The 21,065-nt window shown below is 53.2% G+C and overlaps 1 protein-coding gene across 4 annotated transcripts; it reads right to left on the bottom strand.

Moving 5' to 3' along the window:
• Positions 1-1,721: 1,721 nt before the first annotated feature.
• PDGFB (platelet derived growth factor subunit B) lies at positions 1,722-20,461 on the bottom strand. 4 transcript variants are annotated; one of them, XM_072337916.1, is made up of 8 exons: positions 20,204-20,461; positions 14,641-15,418; positions 10,094-10,190; positions 7,239-7,328; positions 6,822-7,027; positions 4,975-5,116; positions 4,507-4,676; positions 1,722-3,554 (listed from the first exon to the last, which is right to left on the bottom strand). In XM_072337916.1, exons 2-7 carry the CDS (start codon positions 14,728-14,730, stop codon positions 4,540-4,542), a joined length of 762 nt encoding a protein of 253 aa, XP_072194017.1. In that variant the 5' UTR covers positions 14,731-15,418; positions 20,204-20,461; the 3' UTR covers positions 1,722-3,554; positions 4,507-4,539. The 4 variants fall into 4 exon arrangements, with proteins under 4 accessions (XP_072194017.1, XP_072194006.1, XP_072193997.1 ...); XM_072337905.1 differs by having other exon boundaries at positions 4,511-4,676; positions 20,204-20,449; XM_072337896.1 differs by having other exon boundaries at positions 4,511-4,676; positions 14,641-15,415; positions 20,204-20,400.
• Positions 20,462-21,065: the final 604 nt, after the last annotated feature.

Genomic DNA, 21,065 nt, shown 5'->3' with positions numbered 1-21,065 from the left:
CTTTAAAGGCACAGGTCCCCCTGCAGCCTACACAAGAGGGATGCACACTGCAGTTCATCCATCACTGTGCTCTGCTCTGACCCCAGGCATGGAGCATCGCAGAGCCGTTCAATGGTGTGGGTTGAAAGGATACTCCAAGATCATCCATTCCCAATCTCCTACTGCAAGAAGGACTGTCAGCCACTTAAATCAGGCAATGGATCAGGTTGCCCAAGGCCCCATTTAATCTGGCCTTGAACACCTTTCCTCCTCTTTATTACTGCAGCAGAACCCTGTGAGTTGGGCTTTTAGGGCATGGAGCTGAGGTTCAGTGACTGCGTTGGCTGAAGGTCAGCAGATTTGGGAACCGAGGAGTTTCCCAAGCTTCTCGGCATCCCCAAACTGAGCGTGCTGCCTCTTGGCTTTTGCAGTGCCTGCAGAAAAAATCACAGCAAGCATTTCGACACTGACTGTCAAGCCACAAACCTCCCCGCTCCTTACTTTTGGGTCACTGCTTAATTGTTTGCAAACAGTTCCTTTGGCTGAGTTGGTAATTCCAAGGGGCTGTGTTTTCCAAGTCTATTCTGCTCCCAAAACCCTGGCAGCCCATTTGGATTTTGGGGCCCAGGGGTTCCTCGTTCCACTAATCCCAAGATGAAAGCTGGAAGCAGCCAAGGCTATTTGGCTCCTTCTCGATGCCTTTTAAGAGGGGAAATTCCCAGGTCTGCAACATGTTTGCTTGGTCACAGCAGATTACAGCTAAGGGGGGACACGGCTCTGCTTGGTCACAGGCTGTGTGAAGGCGAGCTGTGAACAGCTGCACCACTTTGAGAAGAGCTTTGTGGGCTCTTTTTTCCTAAGTAGGTTTTAATTCTTCATATTTTCCTCCCTCTGTGTGCTCTGCTTGGCACAGGCAGCTCCTCCACCCCCAGGACCCACCGGGCTCTTATGCATGGACAGTACAGTGGGGCCACTAAGGGATGCAACCCCTCTCCCCACCATGTCCTGCCTTGCCTTGGTGTCCCATGAGTCGTGTCCCATCTCCCTGCCATGTCCTATCCCGTGTGGATTTGGTGTCATGATGGGGGCTCCAAGTGTGGCTTCGAGATGCCACCTGCCTGGAAGGAAGGAATGCTTCTCCCAAACCTAAACCCAAACTGAAACCCAAACTCAAACCCAGCAAGCAGCTTTGCCAGTCTTGCACTCACTGACTGCACAACACTCCCTTGCTCGGGGGGAACAGGAAAAACAGCAGCCCTTCTGAAGAAGGGAAGGACTGATAGTGTCTAGACAGTGTGACTAAGGGGGGACCTGGCTGAATGTTTGCACAGCTTTGAAGAGCATAAACACCGTCCCAGCTCCTTCAAAGCAGAGGAATCCGGCGCTGCGATGAAAGCGCAGGGAAATTCTGGCTGTGCCTCGGAGCGGAGCTGCTAATGAGAAGGGGACCCTCGATAAGAAATCCCCAAGGCCTGACTCATTTTGATGAAGCCCATGAGCTGGCAAAGATGCTGCGGGCAGGTGTCTGCTGAGCTGCCCTCATGGGAGCGAGCAGGACTTTCCCTGCAGCGCTCGCTCTGTGCTGCAGCCTGGGTGTAAGTGTGAAAAGTGAGTGTAAATGAAACAGGCCGTGCTGGGAATCCCGCTGTGCCTGACCACGAGCTGTGTGTGCTTCTGGTTGAATTTCCTTCAGCTCCCAAAAGAAAATGTTCTTTGAGAGGTTTGGTTTGCTTTCTGTTTTCTTTTTTTTTCTTTTTTTTTACAACTTTAAATACAGTACTGAATATAAATTAATCTTACGTTAAAAAAACAAAACAAAACAAAATTAGAATAAAGTAAAGCCTCACCGTCTTTACAAACTGAAGGAAACATTTTGAAAGAGGAAAACGAAGTGCCTTAAGACTCGAGGGCTGGGGGCTGAGCCCATATACCACCTGAGAAGCCGCACACTGTGGCTCTGCCCCCATCCCCAGCTCCCCCGGGGCTTTGCTGGGTGACACCACAGCGTGACGCTGCCAGGTTGGAGCAGGAGTGCAAAAGTCCCACAGTGGGAATTCCCATTTTGGATGGAGATGATGAAGGAGTGCACAGCTCGCTCCCTGCAGGAGCATGTAACATCCAATGGGTAAAATCCTGATAAGTTTGAGAGGGGAAAGAAAAAACAGATGGGAGAGCTGGAGAGCAACAAAGGCACGGTGCACCGGACACCCACAAAGGGGTTAAGGAGCCCGGGGGAATGACATGATTCTGCTTTCAGGACCACAGAGCAGGCAAGGACAGCTTGATGGAATTAAGTCATGCTTCTAAGTTTGGCTGTTGTTCATCGCCTTGCGGCTGCCGCTTCACCTCCTGCAAGGAAGTGGTGCTGGGTGGTGGTGGAAAGGGAGAGAAAAGAGCACCCGAGGCAGAAAGTTGTTAGCAGGGATCTGCCTGTCCTGGCCCCAAACTCACAGGCACTGAGCAGTGCAATGCCAACCCAATGGAGCCAAGGGGGACGTGTGCCTCCAAACTGCCCGCGGCCGGGAATGAAATCCGTTTAAGAACATATATATATATATTTATATAGGTATGTATAAATACGCACGCACACGCACACACACGTATACATATACACACATAGACACGCTCACACATACAGAGTGAATTTAAAAAATAACTCTGAGTCCGAGCCTGGAAAGTTGAGTTCTCCACCAGCATGTGCAAAGGCAGCTCCTCAGCAGGGCCAGGGCATGGGGACGGCTCTGCCACCGGCTGCTCCTTCCCCTCGGTCCAAACACCTTCCAGTCAGCACCAGGAGCAGGAGGGGAAAAGCAGGGGGGTAAGGGGGGTGGAAGGGGGAATGGCATTTGGCTTCTTTGTTTTCGTTCTGTTTTTTACTTGTGTTCCCCGAGATGTCGTGTATTTCAGTGGTTTTGGTTTTTCTTTTTCAAATAAAATATACACACGCACGTTAAAAATAGATCTCTGTCCAGGTAGGAAGATAAAGGTCCATATAGTGCATTTTCCATCATGGGACGCCGCCCGCAGTCTGAGATACGCCTGTGTCAAATCGCAGGTCCAGTGCAAGTGCTGATCTCAGCCGGGCCCAGGCCATACAGAAACACACAGGGAAGGACGAAAATGCCCCTTCTTCCCTCAATGCATTCGTTTTCCTCCTCCCTGCAGTAAGGATTTGGCCCCACTCTCCTTTTCACATTTTCCATCCTGTCCACCTGAGCAGGGAGGGCACTGTTCTGTCCTCGTTGTGTGTTGGGGGGTTTGTGGTTTCATTTCTACTTTGTTCTTTTCTCATACGTATATATATATATATATATATATACACATATATATATATAAGCTGCATTTGTCTTTTTTTCTTTTTTTTTTTTTGGTTGTTTTTGTTTGTTTGTTTTTTTGTAAAACTTTAAAATGTTAATAAATGAAAGAAGGGAGAGGCTTCGGTAGGAGAAGGTCCACTGATGGAAAGGAAAGCACCATTTGCCGCCTGAATCAGTCGTTGAGGCAGACTGGCAAAGAGGAAAAGTTATCACTCCAAGGACCCCATGGGGGCAATACAGCAAATATATTAAATTAACCTGTAGGGCAAACAAAAACAGGCACAGCGTTAGGATAAAGAATCATAGAAGGTTGGAATCATTAAGGTTGGAAAAGACCTCTAAGATCACTTGGTCCAACCGCCAGCCCATCCCCACCATGCCCACTGACCACGTCCTCAGTGCCACATGGCTCTGGAACACCTGCAGGGACGGTGACCCCACCACCTCCCTGGGCAGCCTATAACCCTCTGCCATTTCCTCCAGAAATGTTCAGGTATCAAAGAGCTCAGGAGGGCTTTTGACATTCTCTATATTTCCTCATAGATAGCTCAAGCCAAAGCTGAGCTGATCTGTCCCCAGATCCCCAGGAGCTGTTGTCCCCCTGTCCTGACTGGGGCATGGCCCAGGCTCCTCCAAGCAGCTGTGGTGGGGCAAAATTCTTCTGATGACGAGGGAATTACTCCTGTTTACACAAGTCAGAGAGAGAAGAATCAGGCCTTGGACTGACAAAGTCCAGATCTATTGCCTGAGATTCCAGCTCTTCTTTCCCTGGTGTGACCTCTCTCAAGCACACAGGCTTCCCGCTAGGAGAGGGATGAACCAAGCGCTTTGCTGCCTCAGAGTCTTTCTGCCAACTAAACTAATGAAATGAAAGGAAAAGGGATCCCCAGAGCAACATTAATTCTCTTCTTTCAACAGAGAATCAATAGAGAAAGGAGAACAGGAGCCGTTCCACAGAAGAGATGAATAACATGGATCCCACGGGAATTTAGGTGTGGAGAGAAGTCAGGCTTGCTGTCTGCCTTTGAGGAAGGCAAAGGAGAGGCTGAAGCCCAAGAGCCACAAAGCCATACATGGGTCATATGCACTGGGCTTTTCCCACGCTCAGGTCCCGCTGCAGCCCCATGCTGAGTTGCTGCTGGAGCTGTGGGAAGGATCCAAAGCACCAGGACAGAACCCTGACCCAGGGAAAAGAACAGTCTGCTGTCACCTGCCTTGTGCTCTCTCTCCCCTGCCAGCACTTCTATGCTATGAGGATTTCTTTCAGCACTTTCTTATCATTGACATGCTTGTATTTCTTGTGTTTTCTCTTCTGTGCTGGTGGCCGGCGTACCCGCTTCCTCTGGGAGATGGCAGCTGTGGTGAACGACGGCGAGAAGCCTGCCAAAAGAGAGGGGAGGGCGTACAGTGAGGGGAAGCCAGGTCATGCTGGAGTGCCTTTCCCCACGCACTGTCACCAAAGAGCTCTGCAGTCTCACCCAGTCCCACCTCCTGCTATAAGCAGAGCTGCCCCCCACCAGCTCAGCTGCGCAGGGCCCCATCCAACCTGGCCTTGAACCTCCAGGGATGGGGCACCACAGCTCCTCTGGGTAGCCTATGCCAGCGCCTCACCGCCCAGCGGGGAGCTCATTCCTCCCTCCCAAGCCTCCCCCTGCACTACAAAGGCTGAGGCCCTTACGTCTCTGCTCACGGGGTGCCGGTCGGCTGCTCCTGGGGGGCGGCCGGGACACCGCTTCACACCGGCACTGCACGTGGTCCTCCAAAGGCACGACGACTTTTTTGAATACTGGCTTCTTCTGGACAAACTCGATTTTGTTCACCTGTTTGGAGAGAGATGCGGCCAAAAGATGAACGTGGCTGTAGCTCCCACTCTGCAAAAATCATCAGTGTTTGTGCACTTACACACTGGCTCTCTTCCTATCGGGGCAGAAGGCAGTGCAGAGCTCACAGTTTGAAGCCAGGGCTGGTGTACAAGGAGCTAATTTTGCACACACCAGCGGGACAGAGCTAAACTTGGATTTGACTGCTTGTTTCTCCCATTCCTAACTTGTCTCTGCTGCTGGTGGGGAGAAGGATGAGTGGCTGACCACATGCAGAAGCTGTTGGTACAGCCGGGATGGTGTGCACCTGGGGGCAACCAGAATTAATCACCGCAGGATCCCGCAGGAAGGGCAAAAGGAGAACAGCCTGTGCTCGATGCGAGCAGACGTAGCCTCACCAGGCCTGTCTGAATCTGTCTGCAGCTCTTTAATAACTCATGGGGCTGAAGCCCTGTGTGTCAGTGCAAGGCGGTGCTCTGGAAATTCCCTCGGACTCTCCACCAGTGCTGACTCAGGGAAGGCTCACGCTGCATCCCACCACTGCCTGGGGTCCTCCCACTCTGGGTCTGACCCCATTCAGCTTATCTGACAAGCACACAGTCCCTAAGTGCTCTGCAGCTATAAATACTTGCCTGTGGGATTGAATTCCTCCAAACCCACTGCCCCCCAGCAGCATCCCTAGGGCAGCACTGCTGCGGCCACGCTGTTTATCTTTCCTTGAAAGCCCACTCCATGCGCTTCAGACCACACGCTGCTCGCTAGACAAACACTTCCAGCCAAACAATAGTGAGACCTCTGTCCTCAAAGAAACCATTTCCAGGTCACTTTTTGTGGCTGGCTTTTGACCTCTCGCTTGCTTTTTCCACAAAAACAACTCCTGAACCACCACCCCCCCCCCCTGCTTTTCCCTCATTTCAGCCTGGCTTTTCTGAGAAAGGAATTTCCTGACGAACAGAGCTGCCTGAATGCAATCTCTCCCAGTCAACCTCTGCCTGGGGGAGTCTCTTAGGGCTCAGGCAGAGGATTAATGAAGAATGAGTATTATTTTTAAAAGAGCTGTCCGGGAGGAAGCTACAAGGAGATCATTGTTAGCAGAGAGGCGGGCAGAGAGGTGAGCTGTCAGGTGTCTGTTCGATTCTGGAGTGGCTCAGGAGGTAACCGTGGGGCTGGTAAAGAGAAGCTGCTGTAACACCTTCAGCAGCTGAGGGATGGAGCCTTGACATCATCTAGCCCTCCTCTTTCTGCACTGAAAACAGTTCCTGCAATGAAAGTATCCTGGTTTGTCTGGTTTGTCATTTAAGTTGGAAAGGACCCTTAAAGGTCATCTAGTCCAACTCCCCTGCAATGAACAGGGATGATTACGGCTCAATGAGGGTGCTCAGAGACCCTCTAGCCTGACCTCGGATGTGTCCAGGGATGGGGCATCCACCACCTCTCTGGGTAACCTGTGCCAGTGCCTCATCCTGATTCTTCTGCTCTAACACAGAAGATGAGGCCCTCTCAAGACATAGAAATAGCAAGGGAGCACTGCTGCAGTGACAATTCACACATGCAGGACAGCAAAAGCATGGACATCACCGTGCCAGAGACTGAGCACTGTATGGACCATGCAGGACCACGTGGCCATAAAGAAAGCATCAGGGAACAGGCAGCTATGTGAGCTTTGAACAAGGGTTTGGGTTTTAGGGGGCTGTGTCTGCCTTACCTGGACATGCCGGACACGAATCTGCATGGGACGGCACTGCACATTGCGGTTGTTGCAGCAGCCGGAGCACCGCTGTACCTCCACGCAGGGGGGCCACACCACGAAGTTGGCGTTGGTGCTGTCCACCATGTCACGGGAGATCTCAAAGACCACCGTCCGCGTCTTGCACTCGGCGAGGACAGCTGGCTCTGCTGCTGCCAGAGCATCTGTAGAGGCCAAGAGGAGGTGTGAGGATGAAAGAAGCTGTGCAACTGTCACCAATCTGCTGGGGTGAGGAACAGACCCCAGACGGCTTTGCCACATTCACATGCTCTTCTCCTTTGCTCACCTGCCCACCTCCCTCCTGGACACAGTGCCTCCATGTGTACTATAATCTGTACCCCACCACAAGTATGAGGTGCAGCACCCCACACTCACCAAGGCTTCGCCTCTCTCGAACCAGGGACACATGGTTTTGGCTGGGCTGAGTTGCATTCAGGTCAAGGCTAGAGCTAGAGCTGTCCTCCTCTGCAAAGGGAAAGAGAGATCTGGTAGCAGTGGGTAGGGGTGGGAGAAGAATCATAGAATCGTACAACATCGGAATCATAGAATCATGAAGGTTGGAAAGATCACTGTGATCATCTAGTCCAACCATCAGGCACTGGTGCTCTGCCTACCAAGCACAATGCAGACATGTGGCATAAGGAATAAGCCAAGGCCCTGGGGTGTCACGCTGCATGTGTAAATCCACAGCAAATCACAGCTGTGACCTGGAGTGGGAGAGGTGCAGCCAAGGGGTTCAGATTGATCTTCTGCAACCAGGATGCGGCAAGCGGGTCCACAGCCCAGCATAAGAATCTCTAGGCTAGAGTCAGTTTGATAGCTGAACATGAAAGTGAAGCTGAAATGGCTGTTTTTCCCCTTTACTGCTCTACAGCAAGCTGCAGGAGCAGGAGGTAGCTCCGTCAAAGATGGGAGAGGAAAGCAGATAGCATTCAGCCCAACTCTGTGCAGGGCCCTCCCACCCCTCCACTTTTTCCCATAGGAAGTGCTGAATAGAGAAATGCCCATAATCCCTACGGAGCACTCCAGCACACAGCCCCTCCTGAGCTGCGGACAATGGCTGCTCTCAGAGATAGCTCCCACCCGGCCACGGCTCTTTCCTTCTGTGGCCTGCTTTAGCAGCTGAAGGAAGCTGGATGGACGTCAGCATCTAGGGAGCAATATTCATACAGGGGATCTGGGGCCAGTGGAAGATATCTGTTTATCAGATATGTGCTGGAGCAGACTTCCCATACCCATCACATCCCATCCCTCTTCCTCAGTGCTATCTGAGCACAGCCCTCCCTGTGGGGATGTTGCTCTCCGCTCAGCTCTGAAGCAACTACTGAAGGATTGGGGTTATGTGCACAGAAGCTGTGTACATGAGGAGGAATTGTGTCTGTTCAGCCCACATCTGTGCGTGAGGCAAACTCCCTTCGGAGTGTCTGGAGAGGTGTGATTAGTTCTGGGTCACCATTTATTTCATCCAGAGGCAGACACACAGAATCTGGGGGGTTGTGCTCTCTAAGGACCTACAGCTCTTCAAGGGCTACAGAGGGTGTTTGGGTGACTGCCTCAAGTGGCCGTGGCTAGCCAGTGGGCAGCCATAGTTAATGGAGATGACTTCCACCCAACACACCTTAACTATTGGGTCTATAGGAATGTTTAAGGTCAGGAGAGCAACATCTCAGTCCACTTGGCTCCTGAAGCTCCTGATCCTGGCTCTCTGTGTCCCTGTCCTCTGTGCCAGGGACCTCAAGTGAAACTGATGACTCCAGTCTCTCTAGCCTGTTCTGTACCCTTTGGGTCACCAAGCCAGCAAGAGACAGCTCGCTGTATTTCTCAGCCTTGAATGCAGCTGGTGGCTGCGATAGAGATGAATCTGTTCCTTGGGCACTAGGAGATGACAGACTGCATGCATCTCCCCACCCCTCCATCCTGCATTTCATCCAGCCAGGGTGGGGGCTGCCTTTTGCGCAAAGGTTAAGCTGATGAGAGGAGAGGGAGGGAGAAAAATAGCAACAACTGTTGACTCGAAACAAATCTCCTATTGAAAAAGCGAGTCCCTCCCTCTTCAGGTTGTCCTTCTACACGCCGGGCCGGCACCGAAGAGGCTCGGGGCGGGGGGACCAGCTTGGGACAATCAATCCGGAGGGGCTAATTTTGGAAGTTGCCCCATTGTGCGGCTGGTGGATGAGGAGGAGGGAACGGGCGAGGGCAGGGAGCGGCCGTGGTGGTGGTGGGGAGCCTCGTCGCCTCTTTCTAAGGCAAACAATAGCAGAACGCAGCTGGTGCCCTCCCCCTCGCGTTCCCCCCCCTGCCCCTCCAGGGCCGTTTTGAAAGGCAGCGGGAATGCTTTTGAGACTGCGCCAGTGGTTGGACTGGCATAGGAAACAAAAGCAGGAAATTCTGTTCCCCCGTAGATAGTGTCTCGGCAAGGATTACAAAGCTCCAAACAGACAAAACACGAGAGAGAAGGCGAGCTGGGGGGGCCGGGGGACGACAGGCGGGAGCGGGGTTAGAATAGAAAGGAATTTGCTCTGAAGAGACCGTTTATAAATAAATTCCTGGGCCAGCCCAGCCGCCGTGGCGCGTGCTCCAATTCCCACACGTGCCGACCCCTGTGCGCTCCATCGCTCTGCGCCAAGTGACCCCGCGGCACTGCAGCCCCCGGAGCTCTTATCTGGGGGCAGGAGGTGAGGCAGGGCTACCCCGGCCAACCTGACTTCGTCCCCGGGCACGTGGCTTCTCTTGCAAGCTCAAGCAGAGAATCGCTCAGCCCTCTTTCTGCCGCTTCCCCCTCTCTTTTCTCCACTTCCCAACCTGACCCTTGGCCAGCACGAGCCCTGCTGTCTGTGCACCTTGCAAGGTGAGAAGTGCTGACCCCTGTTCCAAGCACTCCCCTTGCCCATCCCCTATCATTTTTTGTAGACCTGGCAGGTTCACAGAAGCATCTACTTGCCTAACTCCCATAGGTTTAAGTGGGACTGGGCGTGTAAATGCCCAGGGCTTGGATCCTGAGTGGTTAAGGAATCACAGAATCATGGAATCACAGAATCATGGAATGGCTTGGATTGGAAGGAACTTCAAAGATCATCGAGCTCCAATCCCCTGACATGGGCGTGCTCCTGGTTACTGCATTGATAGTGGGGTCTGCTGGGAGTGCGCCTGCTGGAAGATGAATTGCTCCCTCCCTTCTCCCCAAAGAGCAAAGGAAATAGAGAGGAGTGTTTGGTGAAGAGGAGATTTACCTACGGAGTCTATCCGCAGGGCGCGCTGCAGGTCACTGATGGAGCGCACGGAGCTGCCACCCAAAATCTCATAAATATCTTCAGGTATGGGGTCCCCCTGCCAAACAAGAAAAAAAAAAAGAGGAAAATGAGAATTAGAGGGGTGGTGTGTGAATGCTGCATCATGGAGCATAGGGAATCGAAGGAGTGTGGGGGAAAGCTCAGCAGAACCAGTGAAACAGGGAGAAAGACACAGCCCCGTGAAAGCATGAGCCTGAAACCACGACCAAAGTGGTTGGTAGACCCTAAAAAATGCAAGGAAATGCCACAGCTCTGCAGTGAAGCCCTGAGCACGATAAAAGCAGTCAGTAGTGCTTCCTCCTCCGGTACCGTATGACTTCTCCAGGTGGCCCCTCATTCCTGCTGCCTGCAGTACAGGCGTTTTAACAGACTTCCCTTACGCTATCAGATAAAACCTTCCCAATATTTCCCTCTGTTATGAAACTCCCTCACAGGCTTTGTGAGATTACCGGGTGTATGTGCGTGTGCATGCGCGTGTTTTTCAAACCACAGCGGCCCAATTATATCCACCATTTGCATACACTCAAAAAACAGAGCTCTGGGGCAGAGAGGCAGATGGACCTTTGCAGCTGAGCTCACCGCTCCGGCGCAACTGCAAACAGTGCTGGGAGGACAGCAAGGGTGGGCAGAAAGGCTGATGTGGGACGTCACCGGGTGCTGGTGCCAACAACCTGAAGTCATCAGGTCTGTAGACATCAGATGATAGACCTGCAGACAGGTGCAACGCTATCAATCTCTTGGGAATCTTACGCAACCTTGAATGGGTCCCGTTGGCAGCACACAAGGCAACAACAAAGGAGTGGTGTGGGAAAGCAAGCACTGATTGATACCTACTTCCGAAAGAGGAGAAAAAGAGAGGAGGAAAGTGCTGGCCGGAGTGTTTGCTTAGCTCCTAGCTTTCTCCATTCAGGGCTACTCATGCGGAAAAGCGGCTCTTTCAGCGGGGTACTGGATGCCGCTGAAGGCACAGCCCCACGCCGTGCCCTGTAACTGAGAGCACAGCTTGGCTCGTGCGCCTGCAAAGCATCAAGGATTTTCATGTGGGCTTTTATGGGCGGTCAGTGGCATGTGTGTGGTCCCTCCGGTGTAGTGCTGCTCCTTCCCTGCATGGGTTCAGGGCAGAACCTTTCTTTTCTGCTCGGGGAAACGCAGCCGGTGGGTGGCACAATCCCAAACACATGGGTCCTTTGGCCACCCACCCATCACCTCTACTGATGGGGCAGTGGGAGTGCTCCCATCCCATTGAGTGGGCGCTCCATGTAGTGATAAATGCGGTGGCTGAATGTTGTGAGACAGAAACCTCCTCCTGGGACAGATGTTAGGCACACAGCTGGACCCAACAGTCAGAGCCCCGGGAACCCTGCACGCAACACAAGCAGAGGCAGTGCAGGGTGACCCCCTCAAGCCTCTGTGCCCCACTCCATCCCTGTCAGATCTCACAGCAGGTCTGGATGCAGATTTCAGAGCCCCAGGCATCACTTCCTCAGCCTCAGTGATGGATGCACAGTGAGAGTGACTCACATCATTCAGGGATCACTGAATCGCTGCACAATGAAGATGCCTTCTGACAACCCCACGGTGTGAGGACGAGAGGGACCAGCAGCCCAGCAATGAGAGCTCTGGGGCACCTCCTCACCCTGTGCCATGCACGGTGCAAAGCAGTCATCTGCAATTCTCAGCACCAGGTGGTGAAATACTCTTTAGTGCTTGCACCTGTCAGCTGAGAGCATTTGTGCATGAACACTGCTGTGCACTGATGGCCCTGCTCCTTCCTGATACTTAATACTTGTAGGAAATGGGACTTTTATTTAGACTCCACCACCCGCTGGGGGAGAGCATCAGTAGGTGTGACTAGGTTGGGTGTCACCTTGCTGCTGGCTACCAAGACCAAGCAAAGACTGCACACCTAGGGGTAACTGGTGGGGAGGTTTTGGGGTCGGGAGGTGGGGAGCAGTGCAGGAGGAGGGATCCCCAGCAGCACAGCCCAAGCAGCTGGTGCTTTTCCTGCTTAACAGCTCCTTGGAGTTATTTGTCTAACACAGGTTAACAATCTCCTTTTTTAACTGCGCGGCAGATCAAAGAAGACTTTTGTCTCAATGGACTCCTGGCTGGCTGTCAAGTGCCCCAAGGCCTGGCCTCATATTCTTGCATGGCCGCTGAATTCCTAGAAGAAAGTAAGTTTGTTTTTCCCTCCCTCTGCCCCCAGTGCCTGGCTCTCCCCCGAACTACACCCACGGGGACGTCCCCTCCCCTTCTCCCAGTGCCATGCACGTCCTACAGCAGAGCCACAGGCAGCTTGTGGGTGCAAGGACAGGACCTCCTCCCAAATCTCAGCAGCTCTGGTTGCTGTGAACCCGCGTGCACACAGTCACAAGATGGCTCTGTCCTATGCCACCATAAAACTGGCCTTGCCCCTAGCCCCACCACTTCTGGAGCTTTCTGCCAGCATAGGATTTTGAGCAGCAGGGATGCTGAAAGGTTCAATGTATGGGCAAGAGATGCCGAGTCCTGCCTGGTGGTGCAGTATCTCCACTCCTACCTAGGTGTTATGAAGGACGGAGTGCAGCAGGGAGGGAAGGGAGACCCTCAGAGCCCCGAGAAAGAAGCTGAGGACAGGCTCAAGCTCTCTTTTTTTCTATACATCCATGTGCTGGCTTCAGGTAGGAGAGCACCCAGCGATCTGCTCCTCTGCCCAGCAATGGGAATCTCCACAGTGACTATGCAAGAACCTCCTTGCAAGAACCGCTTCCACGTGGGATGTTGCCATGGCACAAAGCACACATACAACTTGCCTCCTGGCTCTGTCCACCAGCCCAACCCTGGTATGCCATCCAGCCAGCCATCACCGTCTGCCTGAGCTTTCAGTGTCCTTGTCACTCTCTGATGCTTGGGATGAGCCCTGCCACCTTCCAGCAGGAAGAGGCACGGCAGAGCCCAAGCTACCTTTGTGAATGCTCAGCCGCACCCCATTCCTTGGGAATTCCAGAAAGCCCTGCCAACAGGGCTTCACCCAGGCAAAGCCACGCCTGGCTCAGCCCATCTCCGTAAATGTTGCAAGGCAGCTATTGCAGCCCTCGGGGCAAACACAAATCAGTTTGCATCCTCACTTTCCAACTGGCAAATATTTTCCCGCTGGGGCACGTGCTCCCTCCTTCTGAAGGGGCTCCAGGGCCCCCCAGCTCCCAGTGGGTGTGATGGAGAAGGGACTGGGGAGACCCCCGTCTCAGTCTCTGCTGCACTGTCCTTGGCAGGGCTGAGCAGGGGTACAAGCCCCCTCCGGAGGATGCCGGCTGTTTGCAGCCTGATAGGAATCACACCGTGCTCCTGGTGCAGAGGTGACATGCCATCCTTGAAGCAGATGTTGGGACTGAACAGGCTCTGGCACAGGCTGCCCAGGGAGGTGGTGCAGTCACCGTCCATGGAGGTGTTCCAGAGCCGTGTGGATGTGGCACTGAGGGACGTGGTCAGTGGGCATGGTGGGGATGGGGCTGGCGGTTGGACTGGGTGATCTTAGAGGTCTTTTCCAATCATAATGATTCTGTGACTATGCCTGCTCATGCAAAAGCCTTCTCAGTTCTCCAGTCATAAAATGATAAATGTCACTGTTCTTTCTAAGAAACCCAAAGGAGACCCAGAATTGCCAAGCTCCAACCCTGCATACATCAGCAGGGCCCTGGGATTGGGCACATCTGCCCTACCCCAGCACCAACCAGAGCTGATGTTTGGTATTGCATAGGAGAGCAAAATCTGAGCCACTCACAGAGGAAATGTCATCCTCTGCCAAAAACAAACTTAACCACTGGGCAGCCCACAGCTCTAGCTGCTTCCCTTTGTGGCTTGGGCAAAACGGGCCTGTGGGGTAGTGATGCCATGAATGGAACTGCCTGAAAATGGAGAAGGAAAAGGCAGACATGATGCAGAGGGTGGAAAGTTGGGGTGGAAGATTTCCTCTGACAGCAGCTGAGCTGCTCATTGACACATGGCTTGACTGTCTAGGGCTGCGGTGGGAACTGGGCACCGCATCTTTTTGATCCCTTCAGTCATAGAATTATTTAGATTGGAAAAGACCTCTAAGATCACCCAGTCCAGCTGCCAGCCCATCCCCACCATGCCCACTGACCACGTCCCTCAGTGCCACATCCACACGGCTCTGGAACACCTCCAGGGATGGTGACTGCACCACCTCCCTGGGCAGCCTGTGCCACTGCAGCACCAAAATCTTACAGGAGACCAAAGGGCACTGCATGTGTTGGGGTCCCGGGGCTCCAGGTGCCAGGATACCCACAGGGCAGCCCCCTCCCAGCCCCAGTTCTGACCCATATTCCTGAGGAATTGTGGCAAAACACCCTACAGCCCTCACACCCTGCAGGCACAGCCCTCTCCTATCCTTGGCAGCACGACCGATCTCCCCTCCCCGCTTTGCTCCTCCGTGCACGCTCCCCACCTCCCCCTGCCTCCCCCCGGGTTCCCCTCTCTATGGGACTCACCTCCAGGCGGGCCAGGGGCAGGGAGAGGATGACGGCGAAGACCACGCCGAAATTCATGCCGGCTTCAGGCCTTGCCGGCTGCGGGCACATGGACAGAGAGCCCAGGGAGGGAAGCACTGGCAGCTGGCCTCAGGCAGCAAGCAGGCTGCCGGTCCCCATTGCCTCAGCACCGGGAGGTGCGGGGAGCAGGGCCGGGGGGCTCTGCTATCTCATAGGGTGGGTGGGGAGAAGCCCCTCTGAGCACCAGGCATCCAGCTATGTGTTCCAATGAGTGGCTCCTCAGCAGGTGGTCGGTGTGCTATTTTCCCTCTTGGTCTTCTTGCTTTCTTAAATGCATGCGCATTGAAAAAGAAGAGCTTTTGGGAATGAGTAGCAGTGTTCTTGGGGGTGAAAAAAAAAAATAGGTATTAAAATAAAAACAACTTTTCCAAAGTTTGGTGCAAAATCCAAAAATTAAGTCTTCCTCAGCTTCTCCTTTCTGTTTTTAAATACTCTTTTTTTCTTTCTTGTTCCTTCAGACGTTCCTGCAGATTGGATCTTCCCCTTTAGATCAAATCTTCCCCTTTAGATCAGACCTTCCCATGTAGATCGGATCTTCCCCTTTAGATAGGATCCCCACGCCGGGCGCTGGCTCTGGTGCCGTCCCTTTCACCACGCCGGCAATTGGTTTTGCTTTGGTTTGGAGACAGGTGAGGGCAATCAGATGGCTTTTATTGCTCCGGGTTGTGTGTGTGCGAGTCTCGATGAGCCTCAGAGCCCGGCCACCTCCTGCGCCCTGCTGAGGGAAAGGCAGAAAAGTGAAATGCAATGGGAGCGCAGCGAGCTGGTGGGGCTTTATTGCAGCGGCGAGCTGGGAGAGACTGAACTGGCACCCGGGGCTGCCGCTTTTATAAAGGAGAGATGGGTGGAGCATAACTTGCCATCCTCCTCTTTCCGAGAATCAAGTGAAAAATCTCGCTGCTGCTGGCTGACAAAATAAAAGTGTGTTCAATGGAATGATTAATTGATTAGAAACGACTGACTCTATGATACCCCCTTTAACGTGGCTTGGAGGAGCAGGGACGGCAATTCCTTCCTCCTCAGGCAGGGATAAGCAGAGCGGAGTTCCCAGCACGGGAGTTTATTTTTCTGCCCCGGGTTCTCGGGAGCCGGTTTCCCCCCCCCGGCTCCTTCCCTTACAATACTGTGAGGAGAGAGCCGGCTTTATAGCTGCATCTCTTTGTGTGCGGGAGGAAGCAAGAAAAAGAAAGCCAGAGAAATTGAAACGTTGCTGCGAGGCGATCGTTGGTGTTGTTCGTGACACCGGGAGGTGTTTTGCGGCTTGATTATCCTCACAACCTAATAAGCATCTGAAGGGAAACTGAGCCAGCAGCGGCATGCTGGGGGGGAGGGAAGCTGCTAACAGGTGAGTCCAGGAAAGAGTCACAACCTATTGCAAAAACACACGTTGGCACGCCCTCTCATGTGCATACGGGCGATCTCCCGGTGTGGAGTTGCACACTCGCCAAGCACACGCCTTTGTGCAGCCTGCTCTGCGCCGACACATTCCTGCAGTGTCATGCACTGCAGGCACTCGGCAGGCGATCGCTCTGCATCCCAAGCATCTCCCTTCTCCTCCTCTCTGCTACGTCGCATGCTCGGCTACGTGCAGATTTCATCTCATTCACACATCCCTGGGCATCCATGTGTTCTCCTTCACTCTCCCCCTCTCCCTTCCTTTCTCACATGCGCACACCCTCATGGCCTCATCTCGCAGCATCACACACTCTCTCTCAGACTATCTGGGTTTCTCATGCAGCCAATCCTCTCTGAAACACGCCACCTCACGCCAGCACTCACATATATACTATGCGAGGTGTCATCAAACGTCCTTGCATAGTAGGCATGACAACGCCTCCAAGTTGGATAGTTATGCCCCTAACCTGACTTTGGTCCCAAGGGTTAGTGTGGAAGGTCACAATGAGGTTGGGGACCCTCTGTGGCTTTCCCTTTCAGAGACATGGAATTCAATTGCAAAATGGAAGGACCTATGGTTGGGCAATGTATCAAGATTCCCTTGGGTTGCAAGGGATCAAGATGCCTTTAGGTTGCATACGATCACAGCGATTGCCCCTGCTCCAGAAGATGAAGGGAGGATTTCCCCACTGATGGGGCATTCAGCAGAGCTGTGCCAGCTCCAAAGGCTGGGGAATCTGCATGAGTGGAACACGAAGACTGTCCTGGGAGTCCCTCAGGTGGCTCAGTCCCAGCCTGAAGCTCAAGTGGGAGGAAGTGGAAATGCAAGACATACCTTTGCTCTTGTGTCCATGGCCAGACACTTTAGTAAGGACTTCACCTTAGATGCTCCAGCGGTGCTAGCCCTGTCCCACCTCTAATTCCTCAGGACGCTCTTAGAATTCCACTCATTCTCCATAGCATACCAGGTATTTCTCCAACCCCGCCCCCCCAGTGGAGTGGAGCTGCTGCCCTACTGTCTGCCTGAGTTAAATCTGTAGGAGGCTCCAAAAAAAAAAGGATTTGGGAAAGCTCTACCTCACCTCACTCCAGGTGGCACCAGCTGAAGGAAGGCCATAACCATAGAGGTCAATGGGGGAACACTGATGATGGAGCACGGCCAAACCAGCTTCCGGGTGACCCCACAACACTTTTGATGTTCACGATGTGCCCTTCGAGGAGCTCTGGAACAACTTGTGTGGCCTCATCCCAGTTGTGCAAGGCTGTCCCGTGCCATAGTGTTGGCCGCCGTGCCAGGGCAGAACAGCCTGCGCGTGGGAGGGCTGATTAAACTCCTCAGCAGGGAGATCTGTCACCATCAGAGAGGAGAAGGATGCAGCTAGCAGGGAGTGCTGCTAATTTTCTTGCTTGGTAGGAGCAAGAGCTGCTGCAGGGCCTGCTTTTGGGGGGCTACGTGCTTATTTTTTTTATATAATATCCGGCTACGTTACATGTGAGCTGGGATAGAAATAGAGTTATTTATTTTCACGTGGATGATGCAGGGCGGTTTTTAGAAGCTCGACATCAGAAACAAAAAGCTAATCCCCGCCGAATCTCCAGACGGCAAGGAAGAGGATGTTTGGAATTTGACTAATCATCTACCTATGACCCTGCCTGGAAATAGAGCAAGACGATATGCGATATGCTCAGGCTTCAGCCGTGTTGCCTTGCTCGTTCTGCTTTTAAGACAGGCACAGATTTTTCTGCAGTGAGGTATTGAGATTCAGTCTGTGCCAGTCTCACTCCACCAAGTTCATTGGGGTTGAGATCAGCAGGGCTGCATGCACTCAACACTGCTGTGCCCTGAGATTAGTGTTCCATTTATTCTCTTGCTTTTGAGAAATCAGCTCATGATCTACCCTATGAACCCCTAAATTTAATAGGGACCACTATTGTCCTCTCTCATGGCCTGTTGGGTGGAGGCTTGCAAGTCCACTGATGGATATTAGGAAATATTCCCAGGTTGGATATTAGGAAAACTTTCTTCCCAGAAAGAGCGGTGCTGCATTGGAAAGGGCTGCCCAGGAAGGTGGTGCAGTCACCATCCCTGAAGCTGTTCCAGAGCCGTGTGGATGTGGCACGGAGGAATGTGGTCAGAGGGCATGGTGGGGGTGAGCTAACGGTTGGACCAGATGGTCTTCATGGTCTTTTCCAACCCTAATAATTCTGTGATTCTATGATCAGTGCCACAGATCTCACAGCACATGGGCTTGGAGCCCAGTGCCATTGCATTGCGGTGGAAGATGCTTCAAGGCTACGTAGAGTGGCCAGACCATGTCCCATTGGAGCACTGCAACTTGACAACGTCCTCTTGCAACCATGGCAGCTGGCAGTGGCCCCTCAGACAAAGTGCAACACAAACAGATTTCGTTAAGAACCTGTAGTGGGATTTCTTATTCAAACACTTTCACCACCACAGCAGCTCCCCAGCTGCAAACAGCTGTGCTCTTCACTTATTTTCTAATCACAAGGGAGGAGGTCAGGACATGCCCTAGGGCGACACATGGCTTCTTGATGTGAGGCCACCATCCCTTCATCTTACATTGGTGGAAAAAATGATCTACTTGCCACCATCCACAGAGGCACGATGTTAGGGTGATATCTTCTCTATCTTCCCTTCCCCCACCCCCACTTTTTTCTTTTAGTATTGTGAAACAGCAGGAAGCAAAACAGGGTTCACAATGGAAAGCAAGACTCAATCCAAACAGCTGAGGTGTCTCAGCCTCACCGTGATGAATCCTACTTTGCAAAACATCAATGGAAAGAAATTAGGAGGTGTTGACAGCCCGCGTGTAGTCAGCCCGCCCACTCAAGGCACCTAGTTTAGGTGTTGCACTGCTCCCGGAGCAGGGTGAGCCATCCCCCACCTCCTCTCCATGGCTGCTGTCAATGGAGGGGAGCAGCTTTGCACTGGGAGGTTCTTGGGGTGCATCGGTTTTACACCACCGGGAATGGTCTTGTTGGGTTTATCCCAAACAGAGCCATCAGGCTGAAGCTGCCACGGCTTCCTGATGGCTGGGTTTAGTCTATGGGAGGAAGACAGGAGGAAAGGGGAAGAGGAGCGAAGGAAGGAGACAGAGACAGGCAGGCAGCTTGCTGTTTATATCTGGTGCCTGAGAAAAGCAGAGCCTCAGGGCATGCAAGGCTTGCACAATTCGCCTCCTTGCCCTTGGCGCTGGCAGGGAAAGTGCTTTCCAAGGATGAGTAAAGCACTTGACCCCAGGGCAAGGAGTTTGGTGGGACCTGCCAGGCTTCCTCTAGAAGCTCCATGGCAGAGGAATTCCTCCTGCCCCTCACCTTGTCTGTTTGCTCACCCCTTCCCAAATCACCCCTTCCCAAAGGAGACCTGGCAAAGGTGAGCATGACACATCCCTGGGACAGTGCACTGATCCTGACAGCAGGAGATGGGAGAGGGCTTGTGCCAGTCCTTGGGGTGAAGGAGAAGCACCACCATCCACTGCCAACCTGATTCATCTGTTTGTTCATTGCAGGGGAATGGGACTGGATGACCTGTGAGGGTCTCTCCCGACTCCAGTGATTCTATGATTCTAGGAGCATGCAGGTTGAGCAGGATTCAGGGATGGAGGGCAAAGCTGAGGATACTGATTTCCCATTGCTTTCCTGCAGGCATACAGCAGAGAGGAGGGAGTGCAGCCTTCTCTGCTCACACCATCTGATATTTCTCTCCCCCCCCCCCCCCCCCCCCCCCAAGTTTAGGGTAGAAGGGAACAATTTCCTTACTCTGGCAACCATCCATTATGTCTATGGATCTGCTCCCCACCCCATTCCCCCTCTCTTTCCTGTTTTGATGAAAGGAAAAAATGTTCTGCTTTCCTTCTTTATTTTTCCAGACTGGTGAATAGCACTCGAAAGGAATTTCTCTCCCTCCCCCCTTTCCCTTCTCCTGGTATAACAAATATATATACGTGTGTGTGAACGCGCCACGCACCGCGGGTCAGCTGCTGTTTTTGACGAGGCATGGGCTATTTTCGTTCCCAGGGTGAGGAGGTGGGCATCCTTCCCCCTTCCCATCCCCAGCCCCATCCCTGCCCGCAGCCCCTCCACTCACCTCATCCCCATCCTCTGCCCCTGGGTGCGCAGTGAGCGGCGGTGGCAGCGGTGAGAAGGAAGCTCGCGGAGCTGGAGTAAAAATAGCCCCAGCAGTTACTCAGCTCAGAACGTAACATGACTCATGATGTGAAATGAAGATATGAGGGTCGAAAACCAAAAGCAAGCAGCTCTGCCTCCCCCTCCACCTGCTATGTGTGTGTGCTGAAGCAAGACGTGCTACGAGCCCTGCATGTGGAGTCAGGGCAGAGAGTGGGCTGGGGAGGGGAAGCCCCACGAGATCCTCCTGCCCACCTCGTTTGGATGTGCCCACCCCAGTCTGGGTGGCTCTGGTGATGCTGCATCCCACTCCCATCAACCTGCCATCAGCCACAGGCTCTGCACAGCCGTTATCCCAGGCAATGTGTACCCTGCAGCTGCATTGCAATAGCGCACAAATAGCTGGGCACCCCAGATTGCTCAACGGCAATGGGCAGAGGAGCAGGTCGGTGTCCCACCACGTGCCCTGTCGCCATGCTGGGCACACAATAGAGCAGCACCTTGCTATGGGGGTGGGCAGGCCGTGGCTATCTGCTGGTGTGTGTAATAAAGGAGGGAGTTTAAAAATAGACTTTGAGCTGCAGTGCCGGAAAGGCAGAGAGACGTATAGAGCGGGTGTGTATTTACCCTGCATTTACACACCCTGCGCCCGCTGCCCTGCTGGCATGGGGACTGCTCACCACGGGGCCCCACAGCCGGCATTCCCCAGCATGGATGGGGCACAGGGGGTAGGTACCCTGCGGGTAGTGGGACTGCACAGGTGCCCGAGCATAACACTGGAGCAGTGGGATGGGTGCCCCCATCTGCCCCAATCTGCGGCTCCT

The sequence above is a fragment of the Excalfactoria chinensis genome, chromosome 1, assembly GCF_039878825.1.
Source record: "Excalfactoria chinensis isolate bCotChi1 chromosome 1, bCotChi1.hap2, whole genome shotgun sequence".
NCBI classification, from domain to species: domain Eukaryota; kingdom Metazoa; phylum Chordata; class Aves; order Galliformes; family Phasianidae; genus Excalfactoria; species Excalfactoria chinensis.
This window is presented reverse-complemented; position numbering and strand designations above follow the sequence as displayed.